We start from the raw sequence: 12,601 nt of genomic DNA, 5'->3' as shown, positions 1-12,601 counted from the left end.
GGTCAAAGGCCACGGATGCGCTTTACCAAGTCTTGACTCCTTTGAGTGCCCTTATTGCTGGATTTGGCGATTTTTCAGTGAGATGCTGAACAAATGCTCCTGTTAACCCTCATAGCAAAACTATTTCAATTCAAACTGCATTATGCATTACTCCGAGTGATCATTTATGCTTAAAACAAGAAAAATATCAGCCAGTGGGGTCTGAACTTAAATGGGAAAACAGATATTTCTTCTTGTTTTAAGCATCAACTCATTCGTTTTTATATTTTCTTTCAGAAAACAAGACTTAATAATGGGGTAGTTCACCCAAAAATTTCATAAAATGCAAGTCAATGGCTACCATCACTTTGAGAGTAAAAAAAAGCACATACAGGCAAGACAAAATTAATACCCATGGCTCCTGACAATATACCGAGGGCTTATAAAGTGAAACGATCGGTCTGTGCAGGAAACTGAGAATTATTACTACAATATTACCTGTAATACATAGCTTCAGGCAAATGGTGATGGTTTTCCACAAACTGGTTCTTTCAGACTGTTTGTTTAAATGAACTGGTTCAAATAAATGATTCACCAGTTCATTTACGTAATCATGCAATGCACAATTATATTCCAGGTAATAACATTGTAAATAACATTCAGTTTCTTGCACAGACCAGTCATTTCACTTCATAGGACCTCAATATAACATTAGAAGGCACAATGTGCTGGTAGCCACTGACCTGCATTTCACCAAGAACCACGGTTTCAGCTAAAAATCTTCTTTACTGTTCTACTGTAGAAAAAAAGTCCTCTACATTGCGCATGGCCTGAGGGTGAATAAATTAACAGCAAATTTTTATATTTGGGTGAACTATTGCTTTAATATATAATTTTGCTTCTATACTGAGAAAGAGAATGCTTGCAGTTTATTGTAGTTATAGTAGTTTCATATTAGGCCAGTATATATTTACTGTAAGTCTGGATCAATTTAATATTCTCATTATTATACTGAATAAGTAATTGAAACAAAACTGCATAAAATTTTAAATTAGCCAGATCCATGAATAATACATTAATTGATTCATTCATTAAAAAAAAAAAAAATAATGGAACATTTTATGCAGATAAGATTCATCATTGTGTTGTGTGATTTCATTTGACATGACCTATTTCTGTGTCACGACTTGATGGCTGCTCTTCTGCCATCTGGATCAATTTAATATTCTCATTATTATACTGAATAAGTAATTGAAACAAAACTGCATAAAATTTTAAATTAGCCAGATCCATGAATAATACATTAATTGATTCATTCATTAAAAAAAAAAAAATAATGGAACATTTTATGCAGATTAGATTCATCATTGTGTTGTGTGATTTCATTTGACATGACCTATTTCTGTGTCACGACTTGATGGCTTTCCTTTATATATCGAATTTAAAAGAATAAATAATGTACAATAAGCTTTATTTAAAAAACAATACGTGACTTGCATTTGCCAAAGAGGAAATTCTGCTGTATAGAGCTGCATTCAGCTGTGCCTCCTTGTGTAATTGTGTGAAATATGTGAAGCTTTATAGTCCTATCAGCTCTGTTAAGGGATTGAGGTCATCACTGATAATAATGACAGCTTTTATGCTCTGCAAACAGTTTGTCTTTGTTGTTCATTATTTTTAGCTCAATGCATGTTCCCCCAGATTTATGAAATTATTCAAAAATAGATTTAAATACAATTCATACACCTCTTCTACGATGAATATATATATATATATATATATATATATATTAAATTTAAGAATTAAATTTTTTTTTTAATGTTTTTGTGGGGCTTCAGTTTCAAAATGTGGTTTCATCACCCTAAGATTGGAAAATTCTGAAATGTTGGGGTACATCATGTGCACTAGTGTGTGTTGAAGGTGTAAGGATTTTAGTTTTTTGGACATATGAAATCAACATGAATAATAATATTGCATTTAAATGGGATTTTCAAAAGCACTTTCCTTGTCATCATCTCAGACAATCTTATGCCATTGTTCCTGCAGTTTTACCTGTCTTGGACTTGAACAAATTGACAATTTTTAAAACAAATTATGCATTTCCAAATTAGTTAGGGAGAAGAAAATATCTTGCATTGCACAAGTCTGGTGGCTGTGCGTATGTTGGTAGACGGTGGGTGTTCCATATGCACACAGTTACTCGATTGTGTGAGGCAATGGTAAAAGCTGCCAGACTAATGCTCTGTGAGTAAACGGCGTCTGGAGAGAGTAATGTTTGTAGAAGTGTCAGTTCCTTCTTTACAATAATGTCTGTCATAGAAACAAGATGTGATTTCCTCAGTCTGATAAACTTAGCTGTAGGGAATGTGTAGGAGGTCTTGAAAACCATTTAATCTACTTTTTAGAAGAAAAAAAGTTCACGAGCTGGAACTAAATGTGAATTCAAAAAAGCTAGTAGTGCATATATACCATTGAAAGCATTGCTTTGATTATATCTTTAATGACTACATGCATTATTTCAGTTGTTCTCTTTGTACAATACGGTTCTTCATGACAAATGATTGCACCTGTTTTGCATAAAGTTTATGAGAATGACAAGATGTCGAAAACACTCAGCCAAGGCCAGAAGTTTCCCCAAGAAGAGAGTCTCCCTATGCTGCCACGCAGGCACATGTGAATGAAGTACATCCCATCAAATTGCAGCCACAGAGGAGTGATACAAGCAGGTATTCCCCTGTATATGTGACTGAAGGCTTTGACGAAGGAAGGCCAGAGAAACCTGCCACTAGTCCTCATGTTCGGTGCCGGGTGGACATCAAACCAGACGAGTCGGCCGTGCAGCATGGAGGCCGAAAGGCAGCTACACCCCATGTGGATGTACCTTGGCAGAAGTATCCCAGCAGTGGCAGTCGGAGTCTGACATTGCCTCGCCATTTCTCTGCTTCAAGGACACCGACTCCCACTGACTCCTTCACTGGAGAGTACAGGCAGGCGTACCAGTATTCCAAAAGTATGCCAAATAGCTACATGCAACCTATGGAAATCCCTTTGCAAAAGGTGGTCTCGCCACGGGAGCCAAGGGAACACTATGGACGGGAACGAAGGGCTCATTCAAGCCCCAATGTGCCAACTAAATTCTTCTATGCAGAGGATTTGGGGAAGTATGGATCTTCAGCTCCATCAAGGACTTATCAAGATGACCGATACAGCATTCCTAGCCAACCCTACTCACCTAAAGTACAATATGTACAAGATCCAAGGACTCACATTGTTCATACTGTACCTTCCCGGCAATATTTCACAGAAATCGACCCCAACCATTACCCTGGACAGCCTGTGTACCCTAAACCCTATGCTGCAAGTGAGCCAGGGGCGTATGTAATTCAGACACCTCCAGCAAGGACTTTCTATGGCGATGACCCAAGGACATATCAGATTCAAACAGCCCCCCCTCGGATCTTCTACATGGCTGACCCCTACACGCCACCAATGGAGCATCATATTCCTGCAAGGGCGTATTACACAGAGGGAAGACGACATGCCCGTGTGGTGCAGCCGCAATCAGAGGACTGGTACGGCTCAGAGGTCTCCGGCTACTCTAGCCATTACCGTTCCTCGTACGTCTCACAGGTTACTCCCACGAGAGATAGACAAGAGCCAAAGCTCACAACTTGGTATGCCAACCCATGCATGGAGCCAGCAAGAACCGTAACAGACCCAAGACCGTACTCAAGATCTTGGGATAACATCCTTGATACCCATGTAGAGCGGGAACAGCCCGTACCCCGAGGGAAAAGCGATGAGAATCTTCTTTGTCAGGGGATACAAACTTCAAGTGAACGACCAAAACCTGTGGTTGTCAACCTTTCCAGCTCACCAAGGCGTTATGCTGCACTGTCCTTATCTGAAAACTCTTTGATTGACAAAAGTCCAACTGAGGCCAAGAGCTCTTCGAGTAAACTGTGGTTTGTCACACCTGAGATTACCATCACAGACAATGATATCAGACCAAGCAATCTTAGTAAATCAGAAGCACGCTCTGCAAGTTGGGATGTGCTGGATTTAAAAAGTGCCCCAAATCAAGAAGCCCATCATCGTGAAGCAAAATCCCACTCTGGAGAATCTACCAAAGAGAAAATGTACAGCAGCACATCTTTACAGCAAAGTTTAGAGCAGCTTGATGAGCTTCTAGCAGACCTTGTTATCGATTACAAACCTCCAGCCAGGAGGACAAGTGAAGACTTGCTTGATCAACTCAAAAAGCTAATTGACGAAGAAGAAGCAGTATCTTCAGCAAGAAAAGATTCGATGGCAGGATCTGAAAGTGGCATTCCCCTTGACAAACAACCCACTTCAATAAAAATAGATCCTGACACACTAAGAGGCACTGACGGGAGTTGTGACGGCCTCAGAAGTACAGAAGAGTGCTCCCCTGACCAGAGTCCCGATGAGGACGACACTATGATGTGTTCAAACGATAAATGCCGTCGGACTGAGACCTTGTTTAACGCCTGCCTCTACTTTAAGTCCTGCCACAGCTGCTATACCTACTACTGTTCTCGCAACTGTCGCCGTGAAGACTGGGACGTCCATAAGGAGAGCTGCCTCTATGGGCGAATCGGTAGTGTGTGTCGCCACGTTATTAAGCACTGTCGAGAAACCGCAGAGGTCCATAAAACTTTCTCCCGTATAGCCAAAGTGGGATACCTGTCTCGGGGCAGGGGAGTCTTGTTTTTGGGCTTTCCAAATCCAGGTTCGTCCACAAATTTCCTTCAGTTTGGACTAGAAAGTCTACTCATGTCGCCAACATACTTATCTCTCCGTGAGCTGGAGAGCTTCAAGGATAACCTTGGGGAATATTGCAAGGAGCTCCAAGAGGCGGGAAAGGAATACAACCCTAATGAATGTTTTCTCTTGAATGTATCCATTGCGGTTGGTGATCAAGTGCCTGACGGACCATCGCCAAGGGTCCAAGCCCCAACCGTCAGGAAATTTGCCAAGATTGCTCTTGCCTCCTACAGCCCGGAAAAGAAGGTCCATCGGAAGGAAAGCGACATGGAAACGTTGATCCTGACCCCACCGCCAGGTATGGCTGACATTGACAAGGAAGGCGAGGAGGGAAGGAAAGCACGGGAGATCTGCTTCATCAACATTCAGCGAGAGTTGAGGATACGTGGGGTGTTTCTTCGCCACGAGCATCCCAATGTCTACCAAAAGCTCTGTGAGTTTGTTGAGAACAACAGGAGGTTCACGCCCACTACTATTTATCCAATTGATAAAAGGACCGGCAAGCAGTTCATGTGCATGATAATGGCAGCCTCTGAGCCACGAACTTTGGACTGGGTAGCCAACCCACATCTCCTAGATGACATTATATAAACAAGTGCACCTTTTATATATTAAAGCATTGATCTCAGCTTATTTGTTATACATGTTTGTAGATATGTATTTTGTTAATGAAAAAAATGTATTCATGTCTGCAAGGTCAGTATTATTCAATGTTGGAATATTGCCCATCAGATGTTGAATATGAATAATTCACATAGTTTATCCATCGACTTGCTATCTAGTCCTAGGATTTGTTAATTTATGCTTCACTGGCAATTGTTTTCTTTGTAGCAATTCTCTTTTGATATTCTTGTATTGTTCATGAAGAGAAAGAGAGAAAAAAAACAACAATCTTGATTTATTTGGGCAAACTACAGAATTATTTACGTCAGAGCTGAATATTTTTTACTATGCAAAAAATGACCAACATTGTCCCGCTAAAATGTTGAAAAAATGTTGGCTAAAGAAATATAATGCTATATTTCTTTTTATCACTAAAAAAAAATGTGTATTTTTATTAATATGTTAATAGTCATTATATTATATTATATTATATAAACATAGTTTAAAAAAAGAAGAACTTAATGCAGAGTAGAAACATGGTACATATAAAGGGCCGTGGATTATCCACGGTCTATTAAATGTACTTTGAGGAACGGCTTTAATTAAAAAGAGAAAAAAAATAAACTTGTGATTTTAAAATGTAATAAAAGAGAAAATCGTTTACATTATGTGTGTGTACTGTGTATATAGGAATACACACACATAGGCTACACATGACACATGACATGTTTCTGGATCAAAATTATTGTCCAAAACAGCCCTAAAACTAACCCTACCCATAATCTATCCATACAATCAGAGGGAAATGAATAACAAGAGTATAGAAGCACCTAAATCTGGTTGTAAGGGTAACACTGACATTTCCTTAAACTTATCCCTCATTTCTGATTGGTTGCTTGGAATGTTGAAACATTTTGCACTTGGTGAAATCACATACACACACTTAGATATATTTCTTATAAGTATTTATACATAAATATACACAGTACACACACATATATTATGTAAACACTAACTTTGATTTTGAATGCCATTAATTGATTTGACAGATTGACAGCCCTAACACACACACACACACACTTTTCTTCCTGAACGTCTGCATAATTCTTTTTTTAAATCTCTGGGAAAAAATGGGAATGGTAAAATCTTCTGTAACCCAGGCCTGTATTTCTTGGAAAACAAAACCACATTTGAACCTTCAAAAATTCCCAGGCAGCTCTGAAAACAACGAAACTAACACTGAGTGCATCAACATTCAAAGCTAGTGGATTGAAAGGCAGACTACCATCAAAACGATTGCACTCGGCAGAAAACAAAATGTACTGTGTTCAAAAGCCAAACTGACACCGTCTGGAAAGAGTCCAGTGAGGATGCACCGAGACACTGCAGTGCTGCAGAGCCAAAACAAGCCTCTTTCTCCTGCAACAAGAACTGAGAAAATCCATCTCCGGCTCCATGACTGTCACTCTGAATTAAGTTTATTGTCTCGGTTGTGGCGAGGTCTCAGGATATTTTTAACCAGTGTCTATCTCCGGTTCTCGTGGAGGGCAGAAAAAGACCTCTCAGGGGCCACAGCTGCAGAGGAACCTCAAGACAGAGGCGTCTGTAAGGACGTGTCCTCTGCCAGCTGGGCTCTGATTCCCAGCGTTTAACCCCACAGGCGAGACGTTACCTGTTGTTGAAGTGCTGTTACTTGCATCCTTTTTAAATCAAGTCGATTGGTTGTTGGTCTTTTTCGTTACACTGCAAAGTGAAATACAATCAGTGGTTTCCTAAACAGCATTCATGCATCTGATCTTGCGGCAAAAACGTTGAAGGTTTTCATATTCTGACAAAATTCACGAAGCCTGTTGAAAATGGAAAGACTGAGGGAAAGATAAGTGCATTAATCAAAAAAGCAGATATTAGAAATTCAGTCAAGAAATCCAGACAAAAGCAACTGAAAAAAAAGTGCATAATGCACGACACCTAGAAGATGTTAGTGCGTTCAGAAGCGTGCGTGTTTGCAGAAGTAAATATAAAAGACCTGCTCAGTTTGCATTTGTTGCCTCTAGACGGCAGTCAGCTTCCGTCTGAAGATCTGCTGCAGCTGCTGGAAAACACACACATGAAGAAAAATGAATACGAGAAAATGCATTTTACTGCTCCAGGCAGCCTGATATAAATCAAACAAGCACGAGGCGTTATGAATGTGGCTCTTGGTCTGTATTGCTTCATGTTTTGCTGAATGGGCCTGGTGCTGTATTCAAATATACAAACATTAAAAAAAAATAAACTTGTGATTTTAAAATGTAATAAAAGAGAAAATCGTTTACATTATGTGTGTGTACTGTGTATATAGGAATACACACACATAGGCTACACATGACACATGACATGTTTCTGGATCAAAATTATTGTCCAAAACAGCCCTAAAACTAACCCTACCCATAATCTATCCATACAATCAGAGGGAAATGAATAACAAGAGTATAGAAGCACCTAAATCTGGTTGTAAGGGTAACACTGACATTTCCTTAAACTTATCCCTCATTTCTGATTGGTTGCTTGGAATGTTGAAACATTTTGCACTTGGTGAAATCACATACACACACTTAGATATATTTCTTATAAGTATTTATACATAAATATACACAGTACACACACATATATTATGTAAACACTAACTTTGATTTTGAATGCCATTAATTGATTTGACAGATTGACAGCCCTAACACACACACACACACACTTTTCTTCCTGAACGTCTGCATAATTCTTTTTTTAAATCTCTGGGAAAAAATGGGAATGGTAAAATCTTCTGTAACCCAGGCCTGTATTTCTTGGAAAACAAAACCACATTTGAACCTTCAAAAATTCCCAGGCAGCTCTGAAAACAACGAAACTAACACTGAGTGCATCAACATTCAAAGCTAGTGGATTGAAAGGCAGACTACCATCAAAACGATTGCACTCGGCAGAAAACAAAATGTACTGTGTTCAAAAGCCAAACTGACACCGTCTGGAAAGAGTCCAGTGAGGATGCACCGAGACACTGCAGTGCTGCAGAGCCAAAACAAGCCTCTTTCTCCTGCAACAAGAACTGAGAAAATCCATCTCCGGCTCCATGACTGTCACTCTGAATTAAGTTTATTGTCTCGGTTGTGGCGAGGTCTCAGGATATTTTTAACCAGTGTCTATCTCCGGTTCTCGTGGAGGGCAGAAAAAGACCTCTCAGGGGCCACAGCTGCAGAGGAACCTCAAGACAGAGGCGTCTGTAAGGACGTGTCCTCTGCCAGCTGGGCTCTGATTCCCAGCGTTTAACCCCACAGGCGAGACGTTACCTGTTGTTGAAGTGCTGTTACTTGCATCCTTTTTAAATCAAGTCGATTGGTTGTTGGTCTTTTTCGTTACACTGCAAAGTGAAATACAATCAGTGGTTTCCTAAACAGCATTCATGCATCTGATCTTGCGGCAAAAACGTTGAAGGTTTTCATATTCTGACAAAATTCACGAAGCCTGTTGAAAATGGAAAGACTGAGGGAAAGATAAGTGCATTAATCAAAAAAGCAGATATTAGAAATTCAGTCAAGAAATCCAGACAAAAGCAACTGAAAAAACGAAAATGTTGAATCTCTTGCAGCATTCATATCAAACTGAACTAACATTTGCAAACAAAACACACAAGTACCACATAGATAATAAAAAAAAAGCTAGAATTTGATGTCATTACAAAATTAACATTAACACAAAAACTTGGACTAAAATGTAGTTAAACGTAACACTAAGGTAATCAAAAACCAGACACAGGCTGTTTGGACATCTGGCATCAACATGCTTTTTATAGGCCTACCCAAACTTTGTATAATTCTAATATATAGCCTAATTTTTATCTATAAATATATAGTACGTAATTTACATACTTTTATTTAAATAAATAAATATACAAATATAATTTCAATTACAACAAAAAGTTTACAATTGAATATAAAAAAAATTACATACTACAAATAGTACTACAATTGTAATGTAAAAAAAAAACATTTTAATTACTGCAAAAATGAAATAAATTATATATATATATATATATTTTTTTTTTTGTAGTAATTTCTTTTTTACACCAAAATAAAACTATATATATATATTACTATTTTTGTAGTAAGTAGACAGGAAGAGTTAAATAAACTTATCACTGCATCTAAACCAACAAATTACTGAAAGAGTTGTTACCTGTAGCAGAAGAACCGCTTCTCAATATTATTAACTCGTCGTTATCTCTAGGTCACGTCCCAAAAACATTCAAGCTGGCGGTTATTAAGCCTCTTATTAAGAAACCACAACTAGATCCTAGTGAATTGTCAAATTACAGACCCATCTCAAATCTTCCATCTGTCTAAAATATTTGAAAAAGTCTGCTCAATTGTGCTCCTTCCTTCAAAAAAAAGAGAAGATCTCTATGAAGAATTTCAGTCAGGTTTCAGGCCCCACCATAGCACAGAAACTGCACTTGTTAAAATTACAAATGACTTGCTTCTTGCGTCAGACCAAGGCTGTGTCTCATTGCTAGTTTTACTATGATCTATTCGACACAATAGATCATGACATACTCATAGATCGATTACAAAACTATACAGGTATTCAAGGGCAGACTTTAAGATGGTTTAGATCCTACCATTCTGATCGCTATCACTTTGTCATTTTAAACGGGGAATCATCTCAATTAAATCCAGTAAAGTATGGAGTGCCACAAGGATCTGTCCTAGGTCCTCTGCTATTTTCAATATACATGTTGCCCCTTGGTAATATTATTAGAATATATGGGATTAGTTTCCATTGTTATGCTGATGATACTCAACTATATATTTCAACAAGACCAGATGAAACTTCTAAATGATCTTATCTAAGAGAGTGTGTTAAAAATGTAAAAGACTGGATGACCAATAATTTTCTCCTATTAAATTCGGTTAAGACTGAGATATTACTTATTGGACCTAAAACAGTTCACAGAATCTAGTAGATTACAATTTGCATCTACGGATGTACTGTTACTTCCTCTACAGTCAAAAATTATTAGACAGCAATTATATTATAGCAGTTATATTAGACAGCAACTTGTCTTTTGAAAATCAAATTTCCCCATGTTACAAAAACAGCATTTTTCTATCTTAGAAACATTGCCAAGTTATGGAACATGTTACCGGTTTCTGATGCAGAAAAGCTAGTTCATGCATTCATGACCTCTAGACTGGACTATTGTAATGCACTGCTAGCTGATTGTCCTGCATCTTCAATAAACAAGCTGCATCCAAAATGCAGCAGCTAGAGCCCTTACCAGGTCAAGAAAATATGATCATATTACCCCAATTTTACAGTCTCTGCACTGGCTAACTATTAAGTTCCGTCTCAGTTACAAAATATTATTACTTGCCAATAAGGCCCTTAATGGGTTAGCTCCTGCGTACCTAACTAGTCTCCTACCACGCTACAATCCATCACGCTCCCTAAGGTCGCAAAACTCTGGACTTTTGGTAGTACCTAGGATAGCAAAGTCCACTAAAGGAGGTAGAGCTTTTTCATATTTGGCTCCCAAACTCTGGAATAGCCTTCCTGATAACGTTCGGGGTTCAGACACACTCTCTCTGTTTAAATCTAGATTAAAGACACATCTCTTTAGCCAAGCATTCACATAATGTATCTCATAACCTTGTACTTCAGTTACATCTGATCAAATGCACATTATTATTCTTTTGCTTGGGTTGGACACATCTTTTTTTGCTTAGTTGGAACAGCAGCTACACTAATTTTTCCCTCTATTACCTTCTCTGTTTCTAGGAATTACACAAGCTTCAGTCTGGATCCAGCCCTTACAAAGACCTGAGATGACCGAACATCTGAGAAGAGATGATGCCAACCCTCAGACAACATACAAAACGACCAAATTTTGCTATAATGGACATCAAGTTGAGATAGTCACCACTGATAAGCTATTACTAAATATAATGTAGAATCTTAAATTTTCTGTAAAGCTGCTGTGCGTGAAAAGCGCTATACAAATAAACTTGAATTGAATTGAATAGTAACTGAGTTGATATATAAATTTTTCCTTTTGTACATTACATATATTTAGTAGTAACTGACATTACTTTACATACATATACACACACACACACACACACACATATATATATATATATATATATATATATACAGACAGACAGACACACAGTTGTGGATTACTGTTTTTTTTTCTCCCAGTATATAAACATCAGATGAAGCAGCGAGGGCCGATTACTCCTCGTTCAGTTGGGTGTCTGGCTCTCTTGAGGCCTGTAGGGTTGGTGGAGCAAAGCAAACAAAATGTGACAGAGGAGAAACCCGCACTAGCTGGAGGCTAACAAACGTTCTTGACTTTGTATTAATGTCGCAACAAAGAGATTTCTCTGCATTATACAGAGACCAAACTCACTTATTATACAGGACATAACCGGGGGCATGCTCCACATAGAATTTTAAAAATATATATTTTTACATGCTCATTTGTAGTTAATTTAAGGTATTTTTTAAATATGTTTTATTACCTTATATGTCCAAAACTGTAATTGCTCTCTCTCTCACACACACACACGCACGCACGCGCACACACACACACACACAAACACACATCTTGTTGCAACATTTTACAAAAATCAAGATTGAATATATTTGGTCAAAATCCCATGTTATAAAAGATGAATCATGCATCATGCTGTGGGGGTGTTTTTCAGCTGCAGGGACAGGACGACTGGTTGCAATCGAGGGAAAGATGAATGCGGCCAAGTACAGGGATATCCTGGACGAAAACCTTCTCCAGAGTGCTCAGGACCTCAGACTGGGCCGAAGGTTTACCTTCCAACAAGACAATGACCCTAAGCACACAGCTAAAATAACGAAGGAGTGGCTTCACAACAACTCTGTGACTGTTCTTGAATGGCCCAGCCAGAGCCCTGACTTAAACCCAATTGAGCATCTCTGGAGAGACCTAAAAATGGCTGTCCACCAACGTTTACCATCCAACCTGACAGAACTGGAGAGGATCTGCAAGGAGGAATGGCAGAGGATCCCCAAATCCAGGTGTGAAAAACTTGTTGCATCTTTCTCAAAAAGACTCATGGCTGTATTAGATCAAAAGGGTGCTTCTACTAAATACTGAGCAAAGGGTCTGAATACTTAGGACCATGTGATATTTCAGTTTTTCTTTTTTAATAAATCTGCA

The 12,601-nt window shown here is 38.5% G+C and overlaps 1 protein-coding gene across 1 annotated transcript; it reads left to right on the top strand.

Moving 5' to 3' along the window:
* The first annotated feature begins 2,195 nt into the window (after positions 1-2,195).
* LOC107591509 (uncharacterized protein C9orf172-like) lies at positions 2,196-5,739 on the top strand. The gene is made up of 2 exons (XM_016280666.1): positions 2,196-2,223; positions 2,579-5,739. The coding sequence occupies exons 1-2, from the start codon at positions 2,196-2,198 to the stop codon at positions 5,356-5,358; spliced, it is 2,808 nt and encodes a 935-aa protein (XP_016136152.1). The 3' UTR covers positions 5,359-5,739.
* Positions 5,740-12,601: the final 6,862 nt, after the last annotated feature.

Source organism: Sinocyclocheilus grahami, unplaced genomic scaffold (genome assembly GCF_001515645.1).
Source record: "Sinocyclocheilus grahami isolate Dianchi unplaced genomic scaffold, SAMN03320097.WGS_v1.1 scaffold142.1, whole genome shotgun sequence".
Classification (NCBI taxonomy): Eukaryota; Metazoa; Chordata; class Actinopteri; order Cypriniformes; family Cyprinidae; genus Sinocyclocheilus; species Sinocyclocheilus grahami.
Note: the sequence above shows the minus strand (reverse complement) of the source record. Positions and strands in the feature narration are given on the sequence as shown.